This window comes from Symphalangus syndactylus, chromosome 5, assembly GCF_028878055.3.
Source record: "Symphalangus syndactylus isolate Jambi chromosome 5, NHGRI_mSymSyn1-v2.1_pri, whole genome shotgun sequence".
In the NCBI taxonomy this organism is placed as follows: Eukaryota; Metazoa; Chordata; class Mammalia; order Primates; family Hylobatidae; genus Symphalangus; species Symphalangus syndactylus.
Genome location: NC_072427.2, coordinates 42,622,410 through 42,649,884, shown reverse-complemented (window position 1 = coordinate 42,649,884; position 27,475 = coordinate 42,622,410). Strand labels below are relative to the sequence as shown.

General features: G+C 47.7%; 2 protein-coding genes and 1 long non-coding RNA gene across 26 annotated transcripts in view; 1 reads left to right on the top strand and 2 right to left on the bottom strand.

Annotated features, from left to right (window-relative positions):
* LOC129482418 (uncharacterized) overlaps window positions 1-9,745 on the bottom strand; it is a 50,000-nt gene extending 40,255 nt beyond the window's left edge. For 3 of the 6 annotated variants that reach the window (XR_008657693.2, XR_010120718.1, XR_010120714.1), the window contains exons 1-2: window positions 7,671-7,862; window positions 1,793-1,884 (exon numbers count right to left, since the gene is read on the bottom strand). This is a non-coding gene — a long non-coding RNA (uncharacterized lncRNA). Of the gene's footprint in view, window positions 1-1,792; window positions 1,885-7,670; window positions 7,863-8,969; window positions 9,225-9,323 lie in introns of those variants that run through there. The other 3 variants (XR_010120717.1, XR_010120716.1, XR_010120715.1) reach the window with 3 other exon arrangements.
* On the top strand, window positions 4,445-10,485 carry FBXL22 (F-box and leucine rich repeat protein 22). 3 transcript variants are annotated; one of them, XM_063638987.1, is made up of 2 exons: window positions 4,445-4,830; window positions 8,375-10,485. In XM_063638987.1, the coding sequence occupies exons 1-2, from the start codon at window positions 4,478-4,480 to the stop codon at window positions 8,748-8,750; spliced, it is 729 nt and encodes a 242-aa protein (XP_063495057.1). In that variant the 5' UTR covers window positions 4,445-4,477; the 3' UTR covers window positions 8,751-10,485. The 3 variants fall into 3 exon arrangements, with proteins under 3 accessions (XP_063495057.1, XP_055134194.1, XP_055134196.1); XM_055278219.2 differs by having other exon boundaries at window positions 7,779-10,485; XM_055278221.2 differs by lacking the exon at window positions 8,375-10,485 and adding an exon at window positions 6,235-8,323.
* Window positions 10,486-15,663: 5,178 nt separating this feature from the next.
* Window positions 15,664-27,475, bottom strand: part of HERC1 (HECT and RLD domain containing E3 ubiquitin protein ligase family member 1) — a 254,678-nt gene continuing 242,866 nt past the window's right edge. For all 17 annotated transcript variants that reach the window (XM_063638840.1, XM_055278203.2, XM_063638842.1 and 14 more), the window contains exons 75-78: window positions 23,468-23,720; window positions 22,807-22,959; window positions 19,293-19,598; window positions 15,664-16,312 (exon numbers count right to left, since the gene is read on the bottom strand). In XM_063638840.1, coding sequence (XP_063494910.1) covers window positions 16,127-16,312; window positions 19,293-19,598; window positions 22,807-22,959; window positions 23,468-23,720 — 898 coding nt within the window. In that variant the 3' untranslated portion in view covers window positions 15,664-16,126. The remainder of the gene's footprint in view (window positions 16,313-19,292; window positions 19,599-22,806; window positions 22,960-23,467; window positions 23,721-27,475) is intronic.

The following is a 27,475-nucleotide window of genomic DNA, read 5'->3' as shown; positions in this document are numbered from 1 at the left end:
ATCTGCGAAACACTTTAACATGACAAGGAGCAAATTGCAATTATGTGTAAACTTATATCATCCAGTACAATGGCCCCTAGCCACATGTGGTTGAAATTTAAATTAGAAACTCAGTGCCTTCAGTCACACTAGCCACATTTCAAGTGCTCAACACCCACATACGGCGCAGGACAGTGCTGGTCTAAATTTTCACTCCAAAGAATAAAGCTTTGCCATCATGTTTAGGTCTTACAACTTCGAGTCCTAAAAGATAATAGGGAGATGTGTGCTTAAATTAATTTACAATGCTAAATTTATTAGATTAAACTGTATGAAACTGCTATTTGACTAGTTCTGATATATAAAAATGACAGCTCCACCAGATCTGATGTATCACACATTAACATCACATCTAATTCAACCTGAAATGTGAGTCTTCTTTGATCTTGCAAAGTATCTCCTATGAATCTGGGCTCTTTTGCTTAGAAGGTAGACAGCTGTAACCTCTAACATTGATAGTTCGATCTTCAGTCTCTCTGAATGGGCAGCTGTTAAACAGTAAAGGCCTGGGCAGAGTTGACGGTGAAAAAAAGCTGTATTTTTATACCAAATGGAACTTCAGCAACACGTTGGACTACTCTGTCGGGCAGAGTGGTCTTCAGACAGGTGATGCTGTTGGCTTAAGAGATGAACACGTCTTCTTTCTGAATTTTTTATTGGTTGGTTTTACTTGAACAGAAACGTTTGAGTGGCATGAAGATTCTTTAGAAAAGTGATTAGATCCATCTCAATTGTGCACTTGAACACCAGTGATGTAAATGTGCCTATTTGTATTTTCATTTTTAACTGTGTAGCCTTACCACACCTATTTTGAAAGCTGATCTTTTGTCCTCTTCAGGGCTTTTCCCTTGTGCCATGTTGTCTCCAGCAATATATGTGGCTTCTCGCTCAGAGCTTCTGCTGAGGCAGGGCCTCGCGCTGAGTCACATGGCTCCTTGGAACAAGAAAACTTTCTCAGAAGTCCTCCCACACAGGTGGGTGATAGAAACAGTTTGTGGCAACACAAATCTCTCTCCATGGTGGAGAAACCTTTGCTTATCCACTGTATTCTACTCAGTGTATAGTGATGACAAATGTACTAGAATTAAACCAGTCAAGTGTACTGGCCTGGGGTGAGTGTTAAATGTGTATCTCGCCTGTGGAACCTGCTCAGCAGCTTGGTTTCTGGGGTTGGGGACATATTTATTTCTTAAAGCCAAACCTCTCCTTCATTGGTTTAGTGTACATAAGTCTATTTAGATACACTTATCCCACTTTAATCTCCACCAGCCCCTAAACTCTCTCCTGTACCCTCTGTTGCTGAAGTGGCCTCTTCACTTGGGCCCTGGAAAAGCCCATGGAAAAAGTCTGTTCCTGCAGCCAAGGCCTGGGTCCCAGGTGACTAGGAGTAGCCATAGGAAGGCGAGGAAGGAGAAGTGGGCATGTGGTGTCATCTGTAGTCCAAGGTCTCTGTGTCTCGTCAGTGGGTGCAATGCCTTCCCCCTCAGGTGTGGGCGTGATGGACTCTAGACTGCCTTCCATGAGCATTGGTCATGCTGTGATGTCATCATTTGCCATTAAAACTCAGTTTGTATGATGCCAAGAGGATTAATTGTGCAAGTGACTGATTCATTTAAATTGTGATCACATCCCTTTTCTGCTTCACCAACCTGAACTGTTTTAAAAAGTATCATTAAAAGTCTGTTCTCTTTCCTTTTGACTTATTTCTGAACACCTTTTTTCAGTAGAGCCACACAAATGATGATGTACTTACTCGACTTGTGGGCCTCCTCAGTCAACAGGTAGCAAGCTCTTACAGAATCCCCACGATTTGGAGCTGCTGTACCTGGGCCAGGATGAAGTGACCTGTACGGGCAAAGTGATGGCCCAGAGATTAGTGCCTGCAGTCAGGTGCCTGAGGTCCCACTCACCCTTGCCCAGTGAAATCACCCTCAGTCTCTTGTGACTACTGATCTTATAAACATGAGGCCCCTTCCCTTCCCCTTTAGAGCTAGACTCTACCCTGAGGTACCAGTTTTGGGGCTCTGAGCAAAGGATATTGGTCATCTTTTAAGGTAAAACAGGCAAATAAGTGCTGTTAAATAAACGTCCTGCTTACAGTAAGTTCCTGTAGACTACCTCCCTGCCCCATGCCTCCTGCAGACAGAACCCTGTTTCCACAGTCATCCTTTGCCTGTTCTTGTCAGTCTTCTAAAATTGAAGACACAGGTGCCTGCAGCTCAAATTGTTATGCATCCTTGTTCCGTAGGGCACATTCTCTTTTGGCAGCTGTGCTGGTCAGAGGCTGCGTGGTTGCTGTCACTGCTGCCAAACAGCATAGCTCTGGACAAGGCCAAAGGGGCAGAGCTTCGTCACCTCCTGGCTGTGCCTCAGACCCTCTGCAGCATGCAGGAGCACATTCCCCCCGGCCCTGGTAGTCTAAGATGCTTCCTGCAGCCTACCTGGAGGACAGCAGAGGGGCAAGGCTCTAAATGTTCTCCCTGCCAATCTTTTGCCATTCCAGCCGGCTGCAGTAGTGCACCTTGGAAGCCACGCTGAAGCATAGGGACTCTTAGTCAGTGCAAGGCACAAGTACCACTCTGGCCTTGCAAGAAGTGGAAAGAACTACCTATTCCTAAATGCTTGTCCTCTGAAAAGCATTGGTTTGAGGAGGATTGGGGAGGGAAAGTGGAGATAATGCGGCTTTCTAATAACACTACCTGTGGGTTGGCAGCATCCATTTTAAGTGGAGAAGTACACCTAGACAGAGCCTAAATGAGGGTGTCAGCTAGAATTCAGAACTACATTGATGAGGCTGAAATAGCAGCAGTAGCTTGCTTCCCTTCCTTGGGAAATGCTTCCTTTTGACTTCCTTGGTTTGTTTTTAAGAGAACCCCCCACTGCACTTCATCTTGGCATGGTGGAGTAATGGAGGCACAGGGGCACCAGCTGAGGCTGGCTTCTCAGGAAAGCCACTGACAATGGCTACTTTCTTCTTTGCTTGACTGCTTTCTGCCTTTAAAGGCAAAGCTGCACCAGCCCTGACCAAACCTTAGTTCCAGAAGTGGGTTCAGCATAGGCTGCTTCATTTGTGTCTATGGGAAAACACAAGGATTCCCATTCCCTCTTATTCCAAATGGGAGAACAAACAGAAGTAACCACTGAGGTGGTGGTCCCTGGGCTAGCAGAGGAAAAACCGTTCTCTTCTCACTATTGCCTAGGCAGAATGTGGCCTATACAGCTGCACCGTATCAGCATCCCCCAAGCAAACCAAAAAACAACGACTGGGATTCAAAGCAGGGAGTTAAGGTTGGGTCCTGGGTTTGGGAGTGAAGCAGCATGAGGAAACCGGTCTGCCGTATCATGAGGCCTCGGGTACTCAGGAAGGGGGAGCTTCACGGATAGTACCTCCAGGCACCTTGCCTAGAGTTGAGTCAGAGGGCAGGGGTGGCCCACTGGCTTCTCCAAGAGGGAACGGAGGGCACTTATAGAGTGGATGGTGTGTGGTCAACTTAAAGGCAAAGACAGACTAAAATATTGAACTTAAAATTGTTTCATGCAGTTTCACATTAAGAGCTACCTCATCCATCCTGACATTTTGGGAAATACAGGTTATACATAGTACAAGGCCTTATCAGTGAGAAAATGTAAAGCCAAGTAAATTTAAATTTAAAACACAGACAGTACTGCTTGACCAAAACTACAAAAACAACAACAACAACAAAGCACCAATAAAACATAAAACACAGACACACAACTTTGGAAAGCAGCTACTTCAGTAAAATATTTATGAAACAACTCAGGGTAAAAATCTAGCTGTTGGGGAGGCCCAGGAAAATCCCCCTGCCTAGTGGCAGGTAGCAGGACTTGAAGGCCAACCAGCCTAGCCTGGAGACAATTACTCTATGGCAGAAAAATAACAGGAATGAGGCAGCAGCCATGGACTCTGCTCTCACAACTCACAACTGTCACCCTTAGCTCTCCACACGCAACAGGTTTCTTCCTAGTAAGGGTGGAGCAAAAGATTCACACCGATGTACTAGAAAATCAGAACAGTTAACATTTACAATTAGACTCCTTCCCCGTAAGTACAGACTGCAAAGCCAGACAGAGCTGGCCTGGCCACCGCCACCGCCAAAACGCCTTGGGAAAAGCCAAAAGTGCTCACTGCTAAACACCATTGTCAGCTAAAGGGAAAAAAAATCCCTTTTAAGGAAAATAACTTCAATAGGCTCCTTTTCTGCCAGGGCCTCCAATCCCTCTGAACATAAGCCGAACCACAGACTGCCGCACATATGTCTGGGTCCTGGCTTTTCTTCCCTCACCCCTCCGCAGAGCTTCAGCACCAGTTGTTAGCCAAAAATAAACACCATTCCTCAACCATATATGTCCACCGGCCCAGAGCCGGGGAGGAGGAGAGGAGGCAGGTCAGCCGTCCCCCGGCTGCAGCTGCACTCACATGTGGCCACTGCTCATCATGCACATAACCCAGCTCAACCGGGAGTGCCTGCTGCACCTCTTCTCCTTCCTAGACAAGGACAGCAGGAAGAGCCTTGCCAGGACCTGCTCCCAGCTCCACGACGTGTTTGAGGACCCCGCACTCTGGTCCCTGCTGCACTTCCGTTCCCTCACTGAACTCCAGAAGGACAACTTCCTCCTGGGCCCGGCACTCCGCAGCCTCTCCATCTGCTGGCACTCCAGCCGCGTACAGGTGTGCAGCATTGAGGACTGGCTCAAGAGTGCCTTCCAGAGAAGCATCTGCAGCCGGCATGAGAGCCTGGTCAATGATTTCCTCCTCCGGGTGTGCGACAGGTAGGCCACCTTGCCTCCTGAGCAGTGCTGGCCCCGCTAGCTCTGGCTTCCCTCTTGGGGGGCAGGGAAGAGCAAATTACTAGACCAAGATGGCTCCACCTTCGGGGAGCCTCAAACTAGGCCCAGGGCAGACAACCAGACCACCCAAAGCAGAGTTCCCAGGAGACAATAAAATCATGAGGGAAACAATTGCTAATCCTCCTCTTAGCCTCACAGGTCCTGGAGCTGCTTCATGCAAACACCAAGAAGTGGGGCCTCCGTACTGGTAGTCATTAAGTGCTGGGTGGGTCCAGCTGGGCCTGGATTTTCAAGGTCAGGCTCTGGAAAAAGGCTTCCAGATGCAGCAATCAGCTCACCCCTCCATTAGGCCTAGCAAGCAGCCCCCAAGGCCTGGGAAACTGCGGAGGAAAGAGAGGGTGGGGAGCGAGAGGTGGAGGAGCCAGGGTGCTCGGGTCAGCTGAGCCAAACCAGACTTCAGGAGTAGATGAATTACTGATTTACACAGTATTCCTAAGGAGGGTGGCTTAGCCTAATTTTTCAAATTAGCAAACTGATGCTCCACGAGGTGGTGTGATTTGCCCAGTCTAGGGTTGCCAGATTTTAGCAAATATATAGGCTGCCCAGTTAAATATGAATTTCAGATAAACAGTGAATAATATTTTAGTATAAGTATGTCCCAAATACATCTTGTGTTTATCTGCTAACCCCCACCCCAGACACAGACATAGATGCTGAATCACCAGGCCAAGCTCCCTCCATGGTCCAGCCTCATGAGTAGAGCGGCCCAGGCAAGAACACGGAGCTATTCAACCAGCCTCTCACTGAGCTTCTGCCAGTCCCGTGCTGCCTTTGAGGAAAAACACCCCCTTGATCATGTAACAAACTGGGCCTGGCTGTTCATGGAAAACTAGACTCAGCCAGTTTACTGCCACCGAAGTTCATAGCTGCTATTTGCTGGCAGCACGACAGGAGTGGAAGGAAACAGCGTAGCGACCCCACCTTTCTTTTGAGCTGGTAGGAAGAAAACAGAAGATGGACTTGGGGCTGGGCCCTGACTGGACAAGGCTATTTTGATGGGCTTAACAAGACCCAGGAATCAGACTAGAGTGATAAGGGTGGGGGGTGGAGGGAGGCGAATGGCACATGTCCTGAAGTTGTTCCATTCTTACTGTAAGAGAACAGAGCTTAATGCCCCAAACCTGCAAGGTGTGAAGTGGACCTCCCAGGCCACTGTACTGATCAAGCAAGGGGCCCTGCTGTCACATAAAGAGCAAAGGGCTTTGCTGTCGGCACTCTGCTGAGCCGCCCAGCTCGTCCAACCATGTGACCCCAGCTCAAATACTTAAACTCTTGCAACCTCATTTCTTCTTCTATAAAAAGTGCTAAATTTTTCTTATCCGACAGGGTAAGAGGATTAAATGACACAGTGGCACCTGGCACATAGTAGGTACTGATGAACGTCTACTGAACCTGGTTCTTCTGGCACTCAGCTCAGGTCGGGAGGAATGGCTGAGGATGGCTGGGCAGGGGGACAGTCCGCTCTTTTTTTCCCTGTATCAGAATTATTCCAAAGATTCTTAGAGGAAAAGATCACCCAACACCTTTGAGGCTTAAACACTTAATCCTTATAACCACCTTGAAGGTAACAAATCCTCCCACTTGACAAATGAGGAAGTGACGCCCAGCAAGGTTCAGACATCTGTCCTGGGTCTGACAGCAAGTACGTCACCAGCCAGTCACTTGAGCTCCCGGGGCCAGTTTCTTCATGTACAAAACTGGGGGTGCAGAGGTTGACGGGGTGACTAACGAAGGCACATGAACCTGAAGGAGGCCCGGGCTCGGTGTGACATCTGGCTGTGCCCAGCATATTTTAGTTCCTTACTTCCCACCCCAGGCACAAAGGAGCTGAGCTGGCCCAGCCAGGGGCAGTCACGGAGCTGCGGGGGAGGCTGGCAGGGAAAGGGAAACGCTTCCCCAGCCCAGACTCTAGCTCCCTCTGGCTGCGGGGAGCCAAGGCCCCAGCTCATTAGTCGGTCCTTCTGGACCGGAAGCAGGCTGGTCCCGTTTGTTTCCAGGGAAAGCGGGTTAGGACTGCCTGTGGAAGGCCCCGTTGCAGGCTCCTCACAACCCCAGTGGTAGGCATTGTTCCCCCCACGCAGAGGAAACGAAGGCTCTGTGAGTGACTGACGCGGCGATAAGCCAAGTCTAACTTGGCTCAAGATCTTTTTTTTTTTTGCTGGGAGGGGCTGGTGAGGCTGCAGCAGAGGGTCCCCCAAGCTTTCTGGGCAAGCGACCTGGGTGGGTGTCCGTGACTGTACCTGCTCAGGGCTTGCCTCTAGCTGCCTCCGAACCCTGCCCTTTTCCAGGCTGGTGGCCCAGGGGATGCAGGAACAGCTCTAGTCTACTAAGCTGAACCCGGACCCAATGCTAACGCGTGCCCCCACCGCCTTGAGGGTTGGGATGGGCCTGTCACTAGGCCACCTCCAAGGAAACAAATCCCTCTTCCCACTCACGTCCCGCCGGGACATTCAGGGGCCTCAGCTTGAAGCTAGACTGCAGCAATCGCCACGCACCGCTCCCCTGCAAGGCAGCACGTCCAGAGCGAAACAAAGAGTCAAGGGTTGTGACTCCTGGAACCGGCATTCCCTCTGTCCACAGCCGCCCCAGGACTCTGCTGGGCCGGGGTCGGGGCTTCCCACTAGGGGCTCCCAAATCTACGAGCCAAGAACCCACGCAGATGAAGGTACGGTGGGGTGCAGGGGCAGAAAGAGCAGGGAAAATGGGCCGGCCAGAAAGCCGACTTGGAACCCTGCAGTGTCATCGCAGCCAAGTGTCTTCACCTCGCAGGGCCCGAGTCCTCCTCGGTAAATGAGTCCACTCAGTCCCCCGGGGCGGTTGGGTGGCTTTAACAAGGCAGTGAGCCCCGGGTCACCGCACTCTCCTCACAGGTGCCCCAACCTGGCGTCCGTCACGCTGTCGGGCTGCGGCCACGTTACCGACGACTGCCTGGCGCGCCTGCTGCGCTGCTGCCCACGCCTGCGCGCACTGCGCCTGGAGAACTGCGCGCGCGTCACCAACCGCACGCTGGCTGCCGTGGCGGCGGACGGGCGCGCGCTGCAGACATTGCACGTGGACTTCTGCCGCAACGTGAGCGCGGCCGGCCTGCGCCGCCTGCGCGCCGCGTGCCCGCGCCTGGCCCTGCGGGCAGAGCACAGTGCCGCCATGCTGCCCGACCAGCCCCCGCGCCCGCGCGCGTCCGCCGCGGCCCTCGGCAAGCTGCTGCCGCGCTAGACGCCGCCCCGCCGCGGCCCCCGGGGAAGGAGCGCAGCCCCAGACCGTCCTGGCTTCGAACCCACCTCTTCCACCTTCAGACCACCACCGCATCTTCTGAGCCTCATTTTCCCCGTCTGCACAGTGGGGATAAGAAAGCCTACCTCACGTTACGATTTTATACATAGGATAAACCCAAGATTAAATGGATATTTGGAAAACACTCGGCTGGTTCTCAACACCACCCGCCTTTCCCCTCTTGCTTCCGCCCCAGGCTTTCTGCTGTGCGCTCCCCACGGAGGCGGGAGGCGCCTGCACCGTCCTCGGAGACTCCGATCGCCGTTGGATCGAAATCACCTCCGTGGGGAGGACCTGACCACTCGGAGTTCGCCGGCTTGCGCGGGGGGGTGACGGGGGCCAGGGCTGCCGCGTGCAGGGGTCTGGGGAGCCTCGCGGCGGAGCGACCCAGCGAGACCCGGCCGGCTCCTGGAGTGTCCTGGGGACCGCCACCTCCAGGGGCCCCGGTAGTGATCTCGGGGAAGCAGGGGCGCAGGGGCAGAAAGAGCCACCGAGCCGCTCCTCCTTGCGGTTTTGCCCGCACGCGCGTCTGCCCGCCCACCTTTCCTGGGGCAGATGCGTTCCCGGAGTGACCGCACTCGCGATTGTAGAAAATTCGCTCCCAATTGTTGAATGCTTACATAAACTGCATAATTACCCATATTTTCTACTGTTCTCATATCATAAGGGAAAAAGAAATGATTTGGAAGAAAAAAAAAAGCCTCAAACTAAACATTTAAAAACAAACTCAGCAGCCCTGGCTAAGCTTTTGATAATGGAACCATTATAAGCTGACAAGTTAGATTTTTCACCTGTTGGATTTGCTGGACATGAGCACAAGCCTGGGCTTCCAATTTGAATTTCAGGGCTGTAGTCACTGATGTGTCACATTTAGTGAAGGCTCTCGGCCCCCCGGCAGCCGCCTGGTCCTGGGTCACTGGGGAGAATTCTGGGTGGGTGGAAGAGGCGAGGAGCACTGTGATGGGCGCGGTTCACACTCCGGCTCCACCCAGCGCCAGCTGCGAAAAAACCCTTCACCCATCCCAGGCCAGGTGTTTCTTCTGTGTGAAAGAGCTTGATCCCTACTCACAGGTTCCTTCATTCATTATTCAAATAGGGAAACAGCAAGGAAAAAGACAAATTCTGTTCTCATGAAACTTGCTTACCTTCTAGTGGGGGAAGAGACAACAGGTATATAAGAGGGTAGAAGGGCCGGGTGCTGTGGCTCAACGCCTGTAATCCCCAGCACTTCAGGAGGCCAAGATGGGCGAATCACGAGGTCGGGAGATCGAGACCATCCTGGCTAACACGGTGAAACCCCGTCTCTACTGAAAAAATGCAAAAAATTAGCCGGGCGTGGTGGCGGGCACCTATAGTCCCAGCTACTCAGGAGGCTGAGGCAGGAGAATGGCGTGAACCTGGGAGGCGGAGCTTGCAGTGAGCCAAGATCGTGCCACTGCACTCCAGCCTGAGCGACAGAGAGACTCTTGTCTCAAAAAAAAAAAAAAAAAAAAAAAGGTAGAAAGTATTTGGAAAAAAGTGCAGGCTGTAACAAGGGCTATTAGGGATTGCTGGCAAGATATTGGGGGGTGAAGCCTCTGAGAAAGGGTTGACCAATGTAAGCCTCAGAAGATGACATTTGAGGCATGAAGTGAGCCAGGGGGCATAGACACTCCTGGCAGAGGAACAGTCAGTGCAGAGGCCGCGGACTACAGGCATGGCTTATGTGCAAGGAGATCAGAGTGGCTGGAGCAGAGTGAATGAGGCAGGAAGCTGAGTAGCAGGTATCAGAGAAGCAATGCAGCCCGCAGCTTAACTTCAACATGCATTTTAAACTTTTCTTCCCATTCTCTTGGGTTTCAAGATACAACCTTGAGGCAACTCAAAAGCCTTTCTCCTTAGCCTTAAAATAGACTCCACGTCCCTCCCCTTTCTCACCAGATATGCTCCCTTTTCATTTACCTAACTGTATGCTACTATTTGTGTGATGTCTTAGAAGTTTCAGAGGCTAATCTTGAGACAGACCAAGCCTGGAGACCCAGCTGCAATCCTCCAAAAATTACTTCAAAATGGCTAATTAACAACCTGACCATTGTTAAAATAATGTCAATCCGAGGTCCAGGTGGACTGAAGCCCAAGATAGCCACCAGAACAAAACACGCACACATCATACTCAGCCCATTTCTCGCATGCCTTATCAAGTCTTCCCTTTTAAAACCCCTAAAAATTGCTTTCCCCACTAAAAATTGAAGCAGTTACTTTAAATAGCAATCTGGCTACTTCCCCCTTTACTAGTTTTGGGTAATAAATTTGCTTTTTATTACCAGACTTCCTTCTTGTTAATTCAAGCATCTGCACCTGCTTTGTTTGGTTATGGTAAGGGATGGGGGTAGCAGTGGATGAACAGATTAATGTGAGGAAGAAACGAGAGATGAAGGTTCCCCCTCAGCCCAACCTACCCCCAGAAGGAACCAGGGTGCCATGCACAGATGATAGGTGAAGTCCCAGCGGCCCTGGATTTTGTTCCAGGCAGAACATGTGGACAGGCAAGCAGCACCCTGTCCCACCCCAGCCCTTCTGGGGACTGCCAAAGGGCTCCAGGCTGGGGCAGTGCTTACTCTAGAAACAGGGTAGCCACAGTAAACCCTGGCCTAGCATAATCCCTTCTAATCCCTGTGTTGGGAGAGCCAGCTCTGTCACACCACCAGCTGCAGTGGAGTGGCAGGACCCTGCTACTAGCCTGTGAGATGCAGGCTGCTTTTTGGTGATTTCCCAGTTTGCCCACCATTGCTTTGCACTCTGGAGAGGCCTTGTTGGGAACTAATTTTTCTCCCATTACTCTGAACACTGTTGAAAGAAAGCTCAGGCTTCCAGGGGGTTGAATGTTTGTCTACAACAGAGCCACTTAAACCCCAGGCCTTTGTTTTCATCTTCTCCAATAAGCCCCAATTTCCAGCATGTTCTATTTGTCCTAAATTGGTGGCTTAGCCTGGAGAACAACAGGATCCTGGCTTCAGGATCTAATGGATCTGGGTTTCCATCCCATTTCCCTCACTTTCTAGCCCTGTGACCAAGGACAGATTGGCTCTCTCCAAACCTCAGTTTTCTTATCTGAGTACTAAGGATAACAAGGGAACCTTGCTTTTGGGGTTCTTGTAAGGATTGTGATTATGTAAAGCAGACGTCACCATAGGTTGAGCTAGAATGGGGTAACCTGCATTCCCCGATGACCCCCCTTTCCCATGGAAGCTCTTCTGTAGTGAGGGTTAAGTTCCCAGTTAACCCTCCAATGCCTAGTAACTCCCCTGCATCCCGACATAGTGATCACAGAACTCAAGCAGTGCTGGCAGCTGTGTCCAGTGCTGTTTCTAGGGACCCAAATTGGCCCCCACCTTAGCCAGAGGAGCTTTGGGTTCTGAAGCGAAGGGTCATTTTAGTTGCCCCCAGAAGGTGGGCACTGATGGAGACACATGGCTCTCCACTCTGCCTTCTAACAGACACTGTTCACCACCACCAGGCATGAGCAAAACACTTAACAGAGCGCAATACTTCAATCTACAAAACCACTTTTGGAGCTTCCAGATAGCTACATGCATGGAGGTTCCTGGAGGGTGACGTGTCCAGGGAGGGCATGGAATCTCCGTGCCCCTTCCCCACTAAATTAAAAGGTAAAAAACAGCCGGGTGCGGTGGCTCACGCCTATAATCCTAGCACTTTGGGAGACCAAGGCGGGCGGATCACCCGAGGTCAGGAGTTCAAGACCAGCCTGATCAACATGGTGAAAAACTGTCTCTTCTAAAATACAAAAATTAGCCAGGCATGATGGCAGGCGTCTGTAATCCCAGCTACTTGGGAGGCTGAGACTGGAGAATCGCTTGAACCCGGGAGACAGTGGTTGCAGTGAGCCGAGATCGGGCCACTGCACTCCCTGCACAGCCTGGGCAGCTGAGCAAGACTCCGTCTCAAAAAAATAAATAAATAAAAAACAAAAGAAAAATCCTTTCAAACTCAAGTTAGCATATAACAAAGAGCCCTGCAGGCTTAATTAATCCACCAACTAATTCATCTCACAAGCACTTACTGGGTATTGGCCATGGGCTGGGCCAGGCCCTACCTGGAGGGACTCAGCCCTAGTTAGAAGACATGCAGCTGAGGTTGAGGGGGTGTTCCTGAGTGATCTCCAAGCTTTGCCATCCATAGCTTTTGACAAGATATGACCTCTCTGAGCCTCAGTTTCTTTATTTGTAAAATGGGACCAATACCCTCTTGGGATTGGGGGATAGGGGGAGGTATCCTCATATCCTTGGGGGGCTAGAAAAGCTGAGTGCCTGGCACAACACACAAATCCCAGACACTGGGAAGAAGCAAGCCAGGTCTATCTGTGGGTAAGCCAGGCACCCTTTGTGGCAGACAGAGCTTTAGAGCTGGGCCACAGGTCCCAACCGTTAAGGAGAATATTCCCATTGGCAGGCATGGCACAGCAAAGGCAAAGGTCAAGAAGCCCAAGGCATATCTAGGGAAGGGGTGAGCCAGGGCTGATGGGAGCCTGATTGTATTCCCGAGCCACCCAGAAATGGTTTGGGATTATCTATGCCCTCACAGCCTCTATTAGATCACAGACATCCCTCAACTCCTGGAATGCTAACTCTTTCTAAGGTTTGGCCAAGGCAGCGAATGGTCACTTGCAGGTAAAGGTGGTGGGAGAGAACAAAACCTCACCACTGGGGCAGGACACTGCTCCCTGGCTGGAGGCTGACCTGTCACCACGTTGCGCTGGTCTGCACAGGAGCCCCAGTGCCAGCAGAGAGACCAGGGCCACAGGCTCTTAGGTCAGGGTTCCAGATCCACCCCAGGAGGCAGCAGGCTGCTGGCAGGAGGTGGTGCTCTGAGGCTTGTCTTACAGGGACACACTGGCCTGTTTCTGCACAGGATGAGTGTTTGGAGGGGAAGTGACTGAGCCCCCGTGGCTCTACCACGGCACGATGACAGGAAGCAGAGGCTCCCAGTTCTAGCTGGGGCACACCTATGATCCAGCTTTGCCTCTCCTGACCTTGGATTCTTGGTTTATAAAGGCAGAGATCATCTGACCCCTTAGAGACTTTCCCTCCAGCTCTAGGATTCAATGCCCAAGATCTGCTTTTGGCTAAAAACCGAGCTCACAAGATGTGGGCTTCATCCGGCCAGAAGTCCTGAGCAAAGGCCACAAAGCTAGGAGGCCCAGAACAAAGCCATACTTTGAAGGATGTCTGGAGAAATCTTAAATTTTAAAAACTGATGGTCAACGTTTACTTGAGACTGCTTAAGGGTCATAAAAACTGCAAGTATCTGTTAAGTGAATGAGGCTAGCAAACAACTGCCTAAGGCTAAGAGCTGAAAGTAAACCAAGGGAAGCACCTGCACCAGGCCCACTTCAGCTCCTCAGATCAGGGACTTGTGCCTCCCCCTTTGCCAGAGTTTTCAAAAAGTCAAGAGAGGCCGGGCGCAGTGGCTCACGTGTGTAATCCCAGCACTTTGGGAGAAAAAGGTGGAAGGACCGCTTGAGGCCAGGAGTTCCAGACTAGCCGGGGCAACATCGTGAGACCCTGTCTCTGCAAAAATGAAAAAATAGTCAAGACAATGAGGAAATAACAGGTTTCTGGCAACGAAACAGTGTGTGTTATAAAACCATGGCACTGTGCATATTCCCCTCACAGGGTCAAACCTGGGCTGCTGTCTGTTAGCCCTGAGCCCAGGACCTGCAACCATGAGTGCCAGCCTTCTGGGGGTGCTCCTGCCCCCGAGTCCAGAGCAAACTGTGGCAGCAGCACAGGGTGAGGCATTATTTTGAATTTAGAGACTGCAGAGGTATCCTTTGCTCTGCATGTCCTCAGCCCAGCTCAGCAAGAGGGACACAGGAAGCGGCTCAGAAGACCCTAGGAGGCCTCTCCTGGATTCATCCAGGATCTTGGCACAGATGCTTTTTTTTTTTCTCGCTCTGTCGCCCAGGCTGGAGTGCAGTGGCGCAATCTTGGCTCACTGCAAGCTCCGCCTCCCGGGTTCATACCATTCTCCTACCTCAGCCTCCCGAGTAGCTGGGACTACAGGCGCCCGCCACCATGCCCAGCTAATTTTTTTTTATTTTTAGTACAGACAGCGTTTCACCGTGTTAGCCAAGATGGTCTGGATCTCCTGACCTCGTGATCCACCCGCCTCGGCCTCCCAAAGTACTGGGATTACAGGTGTGAGCCTTTATTTTCTTAAATTCTCTCCTGGTCCAGAGGCCCAGACAGGGCCTTCCCACCCCGAGCAGGAGGGCTTCAAGCCCAGAGCCCTTCAACGATGCTACTGACTGCGCTCTTAGATTGGTATTAAAGCCTCATCTTTACCCAGAACTCCTGGGGTTCCCCCAAAAGCTGTAGTCTCTCCGAGACCCAATTCTAGTTGAAGCCTTTTTTCAATAAAACAAAGATGTCATCATTCTAAATATTATTAGGTATTCTCACTAAGAAAGATCCATTTACCACATTATTTTAGCTGGCAAAACCTTATTTTTCTTTTCTCTTTGAAAACATACACCTTCTATCTTCCTTGTGGAAAATAACTGCCTGCAGAGGGCGGGCTGGCTGGCACCTCATTTGAGCAGGCTGTTGGCAAAGACCCTGTCCGTGAAGTACAGTGCAAGCAGCCTGTGGCATGAACTTGCTGTAGGTGAGGGAGACAAGCTGTCCACAGGCCTTCCCTTCTTCCTGCATACACTCCAAGAAGCCAGAGCCCTCCCAGCTGCTCTCAAGATGGCCCTTTCCCCCAGAAACACAGGCTCACCCTGACGCTGCTGAACACACACACACAGCACTGAGGGCCCGCAGGGGCTGGCTGAGTTTGAGCACCAAGAATGTAACCCCTTCCCCAGACCTCTGCACAATTCTATGATTCAAGGATATGAAAGCCACTCATCAGTTCTCATGCTAATTCACACACTCACTCACTCATTCACTCATTGATACATGCTAAGTGCCTGCTAGCAGTAGCTGGCCTTTCTGTAACACCTTCCACTTGGCTGCCCTCCCCACTGAGACATGTTGTAAACTGCCTTATTCTTTAATTCCATCATGTGCTCATTTCATCTTTGTAGATTCTTCATAGGAAGGGCCAGACGGCATTACTGTGGTCCTCTTCCACCTTGTCTGGTAGAGTCGCCCTCCACATTAGGTAGCTGGGGCTGTCCAGAGAAGGAGGGGTGGTGCTGAGAGGGGAGAAGCAGCTGAGGGAACAAAGAGGACCCAGGATGACAGAAGAACTATGGAAAATAGGGGCTTCCAACCCAGAGGGGTCTCCTAGAACCACACGGTTCCCTGATACGTTATTTCCAAGTGAAGCCCACCCTCAATGTAAAGGAATGTTTCTGAATGGGTCAAAAAGCCATCAGAGCAAGACCAGCCTGGAAGCTCATTCTGTTCTGGGCTAATGTCTGCCTCGATGGTAACCCCCAGTCAGAAGCTCCGCAGGAAGCAATACCAAGAGCCACGCTCCAATTCCTGAATCTGCTTTATTTCTCTGCATAAGGAACCCTGAACAGGCAATTCAAATTAAAACAAAATAAATATATGAATATTCATGTAAAACTGTCCTTTCTAATGAACAATTATACACAATGTACAATTTCATGTTCACTGGGTGGGTTTACAAAAATGTACCATTCCCAACTAAAAATGCACCAAAATGGTTTCATGCAAACTTATCAAAAGTGACCAAAAATATGGAGGGAAAAACCTGACTGAGAGCACTTTGTTTTTGTTGTTTTTGTACAATCACAGAAAAATAAAAACATCTAATCTCTTTGTTACATTTAGAGTAACTAAATGTGGCCATTGTTTATAATGTTGGTTTATGTTCCTAAAACATCTATGTAGTTACCATAAAAGTATATCAACATGAAATCAGAAGTGAGCATTATTGAGGGACAGAAGGGAGGGTGAGAGCACCCGCACGGTCAGTAGTCAGTGTCGGAGCCCTCGGCGTTGTCCACGTTTCTCGAGAGCATGTAGTTGTCCATGTCGATTGAGCGGCAGTTGTTGATGGCATAGCGCAGGCGCTCGGCCATGACCAGCTGGCTGGAGTATGGGGGCAGCCTCAGCTGGAAGAAGCAGGTCTGTGAGGTAGGCAGACTGTCGTAAGGCTGTGGAGAGAGACCCAGAGCTGTGACTGGTGACATGAGAGTGCCATAAGGGGGAGTGGGGCTGCCCATGACCTCTCCCTGCCTTCGAGATAGAATTAACATGGCCACATGGTTAAGTCAAGTGGACACAGAGACTGGGCCAGATAGAATGAGCTGAGGCCCTACTGCCCCATGGCCCTCAAGGCTCTGGGTGAAGATGTTCCTTCCTGTCCTCACCTCCTCCGGTGCCTGTGTGTGTAAAGTGAGGAGAAGCTCTGACTGGCAGGATTGCTTGAGAGAATACACTACGCACAGTGCCTGGCACAGGGTGAGAGTGTAGTAAGAGGGCACCTGTCCTTCGTACCCATCCACCAAGAGGGTGCAGACTGGAAGCCAGCTGTAGGGATGCCCCCACAGAGCAGGTAGAATGGAAAGAACAACTGTGAGGTGCAGCCGGCTATGGGAGCCTCTTTGCCCCCTCTCCTCTCCTTGTCCTCATGTGCATTCTGCCTCCTTTGCAGGCGCCATGGCTGCCTCGCACAGCTCACATAAGGAAGGGGCAGTCAATTAAACTCCAGTCCATCCATTTAACTGATGGTGATGCATCATTTAAAATTATAATTATGATGACTGGCAGCAAAACAGAAAGGTGTTCAGGATACATTAGGAGGTTAAAGGCAGAAAAAATTCTAGATACATCGTGTAAAAATCTGTACAATTGAGGCAAAGACTATGAGGAATTTCACAAAGGTAAAAATAGCTACTACTGGAGAGACAGGATTATATATGTTCCCTATCCCTCCTTGCAAACACAACTATTTTCTAAACAATTTGTAATAATAGTAATGGCATTATACTGTTTTTATAAATTTTTAAAACGTTTGCTTAAAAAAAAAAAAAAAAGAACCTGTCTTCTGTCACTCAACATCCTCTTGAAATCAGCCCTCCTCCCCAGAGCCCACACCTAGGTGAGCCACATGTCCTGCTATGGGAGGTGGATTGCCCAGCAGCCCAAATGCACCAGAGCCAGTGATGACACAGAGCTCAACGCAGAAAAACTGAAAGCAGCAAGGAAGGGAGGTGCCACTAGGTGGCTCTGATGACCTAAATGTGAGTACTGTAGAAATGATCTAAAAGCCACAGAGGAACCGACCACGATAGTCAGTTACTGAGGCTGACAACCCTGAGACCGGAGATTAGTGGTGGATTAACTCCTAGAACGGCAGGAGTAGCCCAGGACAGATATAAGGCAAGGGTTGTTTCCAGAGCTGTATAGAAATGAGCCATTTCCCCCTCCCTACTTCTCTCTGAAGCAACAAAACAGATTTACAACTTATAGTTCTTGGCAAGTCATGCAGAAAATTTATGGAAAGGCTCTTTTATAATCCTTCCTGCACATGGCTTCTCCAGCAAGCCTAGCCCAGGAGCAGAGCAGCAGCCTGAAGCCTCAGGAGGCAGCATGGGGAGGAATAGCTTTGGCTACACCAGAAAGCCAGACACTTAAACTAGCAGGAAGGGCCTGTGTGTGAAGAGGCCCCACTTCCCTTACTGTTTTCTGAACAAACGTCATGGGCCCTGCTCAGAACTGCCCAGCTCATGTGGGAGAGGGGGCTTGTGAAGAATGGGGATGGAGACAGAGGGAGGAGAGGCACTCCTAACTGAATGTATTAAGTTCTGGGTTTGAGGGCTATACCCAGTGTTCAGGAGGTGGAGAGAAGGAGTCTGGCTAGGTCTGCCTTCAGCAATGGTAGGGGCACTCCTGGAAAGCATCTAGGAGGGGTTCCTGGAGGAGATGACTGGCATTGGGCTTATAGGATGAATAAGTGCTTGCCAGAGATAGAAGGAAAGGGGTGTGAAGAAGGACTTACTAAAGCAGAGGGAACAGGTTACATAAAAGCACAGAATTTTAAAAACAGCCTGGTCTACTGGGGAGAAAGGCAAGCAGCCCATTATGACCAGAACATGAGAAGTATCAAGATGTGACAACAGAAAGTGGGGCAGAGGCCAGACTGTGGAAGTGTTTAAGGCAGCTAAGGTCATTGGCATTTATTTCGGAGTCAACATAGGGGGTCTCTGAAAGGTCTAAAAGGAGGAGAGTGACATGGTCAGACGGGTGCTTAAGAAAGATGACTCTGGCAGCAGTGTGCTTTTCAGGCTCTAAGCCCTCTTATTCCTAAGCCATCTGTCAAAATCACAGCTGGGCTGGGGCTCTGCAGCTGGGGCCTTTCATCAGATGGCAGAGATGCAGCCCTGCCTGCTCCACAATGCACACCACACAAGCGGGCACAGAGGTTACTGCTGTTCCCCGCATCTTTGGGTTCCTTCTGGGGCACACCCACCAGTTAATGGTTAATATCTTCACGAAAACAAACAAGGCCATGCCTCAGCACAGGAAGAGGCAGTATGATGATCCCTCTGCCAAGTTCAGCTTTAACTCAGGAAGATGCTGGAAGATTTAGGGAAGGTTGTTGGTTGTAGTATGCTCTCTTCATCCACTTAGGACTCTTCCCACTGAAGCTAAATGATATTTCTAAACAAATTTTACTGCTTGATTTTTTTCATTAATCTGGAAATTCTAAGTATTAAGCATGAATCAGCAGGCCTACTTGAGGGTCACAGTTTGGTTTCCCCAACATAAAAGCAACAAGGGGTGGAGGGCCAGTCGTGTTGGTTCACGCCTGTAATCCCAGCACTTTGGGAGGCCGAGGTGAGCAGATCACCTGAGGTCAGTAGTTCAAGACCAGCCTGGCCAACATGGTGAAACCCGGTCTCTACCAAAATATACAAAGAAATTAGCCAGGCGTGGTGGCACGCACCTGTAGTCCCAGCTACTGGGGAGGCTGAGGCAGGAGAACTGCTTGAAGCTAGGAAGCGGAGGTTGCAGTAAGCTAAAATCACGCCACTGCACTCCAGCCTGGGCCACAGAGTGAGACCCTGTCTCAACAACAACAATGAAGCAATAAGGCAGACATTACAAAGGAAAAAAGAATAGCTTACTTACCCTATCAACCTTCATGATTTGAAATCTCTGAGAAATGTCAGCAGTGTTGGCTGGTAGTCGAGATCTTCCTGACACAAACCTCATGAAAAGCACCCGCTCCTCATTAGAGAACTCTTCCAGCGTGTGCCAGAACCACTGCACCAGCTGATGCTGCTCATCCACCTCACGGTACCGCACCACTTTCTTCAAGACTTCCACAGAGATCTCGGGCATCCCACACACCATCTGCTCCAGCTGTTTTGCTGTGAGGAGGGACAGCAGTGGCACAGGAACAATCCAGGACATTCCTTCTCGGACTGCAGCCACCTGCTCCCGGGAGAGGTTGCTCATTCAATGAGTGTGTGTGAACCTGGCACCCGCCATGGGCCCTGTGGGGCTAGGCGCCTCCTGCTGCCTGCTCATCCGCTCCCCAGACCCTCTACTTGTTTCTCAGACCGCCAGGCATGAGAGTCAGTCAAAAAAGCCCACCCTCCCTGCCTCTCAACCCTTGTTAGAGAGTCTCCCTGCTGTGGGATTCTTACATTCCTGGTTCCAGTTCAAGTCCAATTTAGGAGCCTGCCTTCCCTCTACCACAAAATCTCAGCCCACTGGGACCTTCCCTGATGCCAGCCCCACTCACTCATATTCCTAATCATATGTGCCCATGTGCTGTCAAACTATGCATGTGTGGACACTTCATCTCATAAAGGTAAGAAGCTTTGCGGGGACTCATCTAGCTGTCTACTGTTTTTTAAATTTATATTTGTCTTTTGAAAATAATTATATCCTTTTTGTAAAAATTATTCGTGCTCATTGTAAAAAAAATCTGAAAAGTACAAAGAAGAAAGTAAAAATGGGAAGTCCTTCTTTAGGAAGGCAATAGAAGAGGCAACGAATTTAGTGAAGAGACTTGGGTTCTAACTCCCAGCTCCACCAATTATTAACTCTCTTAATTTTTCCGTCTGAAAAAAGCAGATATTGCTGCTCTCATGTGGCTCTGATGAGAACTGTGTATGAGTAACTACATGAAATTCTGTGTGACTGGGTAATTCTACCCTGCTCTGTTCTCTTAGCATCATAGTGCTGGGCACAGGCAAGTTGGGAAGTGCCAAGTGGGGTGCAACCAGGGGCTGCCTTGACAGCTTGTTTAGAAAAACGTCTCCTCCAAGATTATACAGTAGTGCATACCCTACACACAGACTCACCACTGTTCAAGGTTTGTTTCATAAATACTTCTTTGCTCTTGGCCAACTCAAAACCATCCACCACCATTTAAAAAGTCTAAGAATCTGAATAGGGACAATGCCTTAAGGAAGTGAGTAACTATGTGAGGTGATGGATATGTTAATTTGCTTCACTATAATAACCTTTTTACTATCTATATGCATATCCTATATTATTGTGTTACACACCTTAAATATACATAATAAAATTATATATATAAAAAAAAACTGGGCCAAGTACAATGGCTTGCCCTGTCATCCCAGCTACTTAGGAGGCTAAGGCAGGAGATCCCTTGAACCCAAGAGTTCAAGGCTGTAGTGAGCTATCATTGTGCCACTGCACTCCAGCCTGGGTGACAGAGCAAGACTCTCTCTTAAAAAATAAAATAATAAAAAACTGGCACTAAGGTTGTCCCATAAGGATCAGAGATTGGCAGTAAAGGCAGTCTCTACTGATAGTGAAGGTCAATACCCCAACAAAGTCTGCCAAACGAAAACAGAAACGAACAAACAAGCTGTTATGCTTGGTGGAACACAAAACAAAAGCTGTCTGGAAAAAAAATTAGGCTGAGGTATGGGGCTGGCTGCTTGGAGACGGCAGGGGGACAACTGAGGACAGCTATGGGATAAACAGTTCTAAGAGACGAAGAGGAACCAAAGACCAATTCATATATAAAGAAAGAGGAAGAAGGGCTTGTTACTGAGAACAGAACAAAGCCAGGGCAGAGCAGAGCACAGCTGTGGAAAGGGAGTGTCCATCCAACCCTCAGAAGAAGGGTCATCGGAAGAGCCTGGACACCATCTTGGAGCCTGGTTTGGGGTCTTGGCTCTGCTGTGGGCACTCAGAGCTTTCTTCTGTGAAACGGAGCTGGCAATCCTTACCTCACAGAGTAACTATGGGAAAAATGGCATGCAAGAGTGCCTGGCACCATGGCTGGCGTGCAGGAGGTTATCTATACATTTCTAGTCAGTTATTTATTCTCTGAGGATTAAAAATATTCATGAACTGGAGACAAACACTAATCCCTGGCTGTGTAAACAGCATCACTGACAAGACTCAACTTCACTAGGCTAAAGATATCATTTTTCTGATGCGACTTGGCCCAAAGTCTAAGAAGGAGCTGAGAGTGTGGGGTATGGAGTATGTATACTTCAAATCAATAAACTTCTATAGCTTCACAGTCTGAGTCCAGCTCTTGAGAAGACCCCAACATATTCTGCAAATAAAGTATTACTGAAATGCTATTAATGATTGTATTATCAAAAGAACCATTTTTCGACACCATATTTATTTCTGTGGTCACTCATTCACACTCCCATTATTTATTAAATGCTTACTTACCTGTCAGCACAGAACAAGGATAACTCAAATGAAACAGAAAATGCATTCTTCATTCAATTTCTTGCAAGTTGAGGAAACCAAGACCTAAATTCCGGGGCCTAATTCTTAGACCATAACATAGAAGTATGTGATATATCTTGAGGAACTTCAAAGTAAGGAAAAAGATCTCCACAGGTTGGTGACCTGGAGGTAAGCTTGTGTGTGCAGGAGATGCCCTCTTAGCTGAGGCTTCAAGAACAGCAGCAAGACATGGAAAGGGAAATCCATGTGAGGTCATAAGACCAGCATTTGAAGGTTCATTTACGTGGGTCCTGACTAACCCAACTAGAGTGGGGACGCTGAGCTGGGAAGCAGTAAGACATGAGGACAAATAGGACTCAGGAGGAGTAAGAAAGGCAAGGTCTGAATGCCAGATGAAAATGGTCTCAATCCAACCAAAGACCAATTCAGAACCGATTTAAGGCACTGGGTAAGGAGAAAAAGGCCTAAGAAGTCTCTGAATAGGGTTTGGAATATAAATATAAAGGAATCACCGAGTGCGGTGGCTCATGCCTGTAATCCCAACACTTTGGGAAGCTAAGGCAGGTGGATCACTTGAGGCCAGGAGTTCAAGACCAGCCTGGCTAACATGGCAAAACCCTCTCTCTACCAAAAAATAAAAAGATTAGCTAGGCGTGGTGACACATGCCTGTAGTCCCAGCTACTGGGGAGGCTGAGGCCAGAGAATCACTTGAACCCAGGAGTCAGAGGCTGCAGTGAGCTGAGATTGCACCATTGCACTCCAGCCTAGGCAACAGAGTGAGATGCTGTCTCAAAAATAAATACATAAATTAAAATAAATAAATTCATACATGCATACAGAGGAATTAACACAGTAAATACATATTAGCAGATTTTGGCATACCCAGTCAGCTCTCATTTGGAGAGAAACCCAAGCATTCATGTGTACCTCCGAGATGTTTCATCTCACCTGTCTGTCCATCTCATGAAGTCGATATTCAATGGCCCTCTCCACATATTCCTTCCTGTTGGAAAATGTGAGTGGGATACTATTTCCACCAGGGATTATAGGAACCATTTTGCCATCAGCACTCTGGCCAACAAAAGAATCAAGAGGAATCATCTAGGAACAGAAGAAAAAAGAATTTTTATTACATGGTAGAAATGACAGCAAAAAGTATTTTACATACAAATATGGCACAGCAATAACAAACTCACAATTTTTAAGGATAAAAACAAGGAACACAAAACAGGTAGGACTGATCAGGCTACTTGATCAGCAGGAATGTGATGACTCAACCAGCTGTAGCTAAAACTGGGACCAAATCTCTCTGTTCACAAACCAAGCCTGTTGAACTCTCGTGACCCCAGGCCTCCCCTTCCACCTTGGTTCTTCACTCTAACAGACAGAAAAAAATTAAGGGGGAAGGAGCAGCTAAGTGCAGGGCCCGCTCTATTAGAAGCTGTTTAAACTGCTGGGGTTGAGCTGCTAAGGGCAGCAATGGCATAGACACGGCATGGTTCAGCCAGACAGCAAGTGGAAGACTATATCTCAATTTTACACAGAAAAATTCTAGTCTGTGCATATAGGACGTCAACACCAGTAGAAACACAGACTGGCCAGGATTTACCTCATGGAAACTCTCCTCGGTAATCCCACTGTCTTCAATGTGAAGAATGCTGTTGAGAGTCTGCACGTAGAGCAGATCCACCTCCTCCAGGTCCTCTAGGGTGAGTGGGACACAGCACAGCTGCTTCCACACCAGAGGGGCCAAGTGAAGGTCCAGAGGCTTCTTTGTGCGAATGGCAACCCCCATTAAAATTCCTAAAAACTTAAACTGCATTAAGTGTTCATCGAGGCAGGCAGAAGGGTTAAAAAGGAACCTGCAAAATTAAAGGGAATATTTCAAACAGTATTTTCCTTATTTCTATTAGAAATAAGTTAGCAACAACAGCTATAGCATTAGTCTATACCTGTACTGTTCAATATGGCATCCATTAGCCACATAAGGCGAAAGTAATTAAATAAAACTAAAAATTCAGTTCTTCGGCTTCCCTAATTACATGTTGAGTTCTCAAAAGCCACATGTGGACCATGGTTATTGTTTCACACAGCACATGGACTATATTCTGAACTAGTTTTAGAAGAACTATGTAAGGATCTTAAGCTACCTGCTTCAGAATGCCCTGTTTTCTAAAATCATTGTTTTTTTTTTTATTATAAGTTTTAGGGTACATGTGCACAACGTGCAGGTTTGTTACATATGTATTCATGTGCCATGTTGGTGTGCTGCACCCATTAACTCGTCATTTAGCATTAGGTATATCTCCTAATGCTATCCCCGCCTCCGTCCCCTCACCCCACAACAGGCCCCGGTGTGTGATGTTCCCCTTCCTGTGTCCATGTGTTCTCATTGTTCAATTCCCACCTATGAGTGAGAACACACAGTGTTTGGTTTTTTGTCCTTGCGATAGTTTGCTGAGAATGATGGTTTCCAGCTTCATCCATGTACCTATAAAGGACATGAACTCATCATTTTTTATGGCTGCATAGTATTCCATGGTGTATATGTGCCACATTTTCTTAATCCAGTCTATCATTGTTGGACATTTGGGTTGGTTCCAAGTCTTTCCTATTGTGAATAGTGCTGCAATAAACATACGTGTGCATGTGTCTTTATAGCAGCATGTTTTATAATCCTTTGGGTATATACCCAGAAATGGGATGGCTGGGTCAAATGGTATTTCTAGTTCTAGATCCCTGAGGAATTGCCACACTGACTTCCACAATGGTTGAACTAGTTTACAGTTCCATCAACAGTGTAAAAGTGTTCCTATTTCTCCACATCCTCTCCAGCACCTGTTGTTTCCTGACTTTTTAATGATTGCCATTCTAATTGGTGTGAGATGGTATCTCATTGTGGTTTTGATTTGCATTTCTCTGATGGCCAGTGATGATGAGCATTTTTTCATGTGTCTTTTGGCTGCATAAATGTCTTCTTTTGAGAAGTGTCTGTTCATATCCTTCGCCCACTTTTTGATGGGGCTGTTTTTTTCTTGTAAATTTGTTTGAGTTCATTGTAGATTCTGAATATTAGCCCTTTGTCAGATGAGTAGGTTGCAAAAATTTTCTCCCATTCTGTACGTTGCCTGTTAACTCTGATGGTAGTTTCTTTTGCTGTGCAGAATCTCTTTAATTTAATTAGATCCCATTTGTCAATTTTGGCTTTTGTTGCCATTGCTTTTGATGTCTCAGACATGAAGTCCTTGCCCTTGCCTGTGTCCTGAATGGTATTGCCTAGGCTTTCTTCTAGGGTTTTAATGGTTTTAGGTCTAACATTTAAGTCTTTAATCCATCTTGAATTAATTTTTGTATAAGGTGTAAGGAAGGGATCCAGTTTCAGCTTTCTACATATGGCTAGCCAGTTTTCCCAGCACCATTTATTAAATAGGGAATCCTTTCCCCATTTGTTTTTGTCAGGTTTGTCAAAGATCAGATAGTTGTAGATATGCGGCGTTATTTCTGAGGGTGCTGTTCTGTTCCATTGGTCTATATATCTGTTTTGGTACCAGTACCATGCTGTTTTGGTTACTGTAGCCTTATAGTATAGCTTGAAGTCAGGTAGCGTGATGCCTCCAGCTTTGTTCTTTTGGCTTAGGATTAACTTGGCAATGCAGGCTCTTTTTTGGTTCCATGTGAACTTTAAAGTAGTTTTTTCCAATTCTGTGAAGAAAGTCATTGGTAGCTTGATGGGGATGGCATTGAATCTATAAATTACCTTGGGCAGTATGGCCATTTTCACGATATTGATTCTTCCTACCCATGAGCATGGAATGTTCTTCCATTTGTTTGTATCCTCTTTTATTTCATTGAGCAGTGGTTTGTAGTTCTCCTTGAAGAGGTGCTTCACGTCCCTTGTAAGTTGGATTCCTAGGTATTTTATTCTCTTTGAAGCAATTGTGAATGGGAGTTCACTCATAATTTGGCTCTGTGTTTGTCTGTTATTGGTGTATAAGAATGCTTGTGATTTTTGCACATTGATTTTGTATGCTGACACTTTGCTGAAGTTGCCTATCAGCTTAAGGAGATTTTGGGCTGAGACAATGGGGTTTTCTAGATATACAATCATGTCATCTGCAAACAGGGACAATTTGACTTCCTCTTTTCCTAATCGAATGCCGTTTATTTCCTTCTCCTGCCTGACTGCCCTGGCCAGAACTTCCAACACTATGTTGAATAGGAGTGGTGAGAGAGAGCATCCCTGTCTTGTGCCAGTTTTCAAAGGGAATGCTTCCAGTTTTTGCCCATTCAGTATGATATTGGCTGTGGGTTTGTCATAGATAGCCCTTATTATTTTGAGATACATCCCATTAATACCTAATTTATTGAGAGTTTTTAGCATGAAGGGCTGTTGAATTTTGTCAAAGGCCTTTTCTGCATCTATTGAGATAATCATGTGGTCTTTGTCTTTGGTTCTGTTTATATGCTGGATTATGTTTATTGATTTTTGTATGTTGAATCAGCCTTGCATCCCAGGGATGAAGCCCACTTGCTTGATCATGGTGGATGAGCTTTTTGATGTGTTGCTGGATTCGGTTTGCCAGTATTTTATTGAGGATTTTTGCATCAATGTTCATCAAGGATATTGGTCTAAAATTCTCTTTTTTTGTTGTGTCTCTGCCAGGCTTTGGGATCAGGATGAAGCTGGCCTCCTAAAATGAGTTAGGGAGGATTCCCTCTTTTTCTATTGATTGGAATAGTTTCAGAAGGAATGGTACCAGCTCCTCCTTGTACCTCTGGTAGAATTTGGCTGTGAATCCTTCTGGTCCTGGACTTTTTTTGGTTGGTAAGCTATTAATTATTGCCTCAATTTCAGAGCCTGTTATTGGTCTATTCAGAGATTCAACTTCTTCCTGGTTTAGTCTTGGGACAGTGTATGTGTTGAGGAATTTATCCATTTCTTCTAGATTTTCTAATTTATTTGCGTAGAGGTGTTTATAGTATTCTCTGATGGTAGATTGTATTTCTGTGGGATCGGTGGTGATATCCCCTTTGTCATTTTTTATTGCGTCTATTTGATTCTTCTCTCTTTTCTTCTTTATTAGTCTTGCTAGCAGTCTATCAATTTTGTTGATCTTTTCAAAAAACCAGCTCCTGGATTCATTGATTTTTTGAAGGGTTTCTTATGTCTCTATTTCCTTCAGTTCTGCTCTGATCTTAGTTATTTCTTGCCGTCTGCTAGCTTTTGAATGTGTTTGCTCTTGCTTCTCGAGTTCTTTTAATTGTGATGTTAGGGTGTCAATTTTAGATCTTTCCTGCTTTCTCTTGTGGGCATTTAGTGCTATAAATTTCCCTCTACACACTGCTTTGAATGTGTCCCAGAGATTCTGGTATGTTGTGTCTTTGTTCTCGTTGGTTTCAAAGAACATCTTTATTTCTGCCTTCATTTCGTTATGTACCCAGTAGTCATTCAGGAGCAGGTTGTTCCGTTTCCATGTAGTTGAGTGGTTTTGAGTGAGTTTCTTAATCCTGAGTTCTAGTTTGATTGTACTGTGGTCTGAGAGACAGTTTGTTATAATTTCTGTTCTTTTACATTTGCTGAGGAGTGCTTTACTTCCAACTATGTGGTCAATTTTGG

What these genes read in the sequence shown, in the direction of transcription:
- FBXL22 (XM_063638987.1), top strand. Translation starts at nt 4,478, where the DNA reads ATGTGGCCACTGCTCATCATGCACATAACCCAGCTCAACCGGGAGTGC. An exon ending in CTCCTCCGGGTGTGCGACAG is followed by an intron (nt 4,831 to 8,374) that starts GTAGGCCACCTT and finishes CTTCCGCCCCAG; the next exon opens with GCTTTCTGCTGTGCGCTCCC.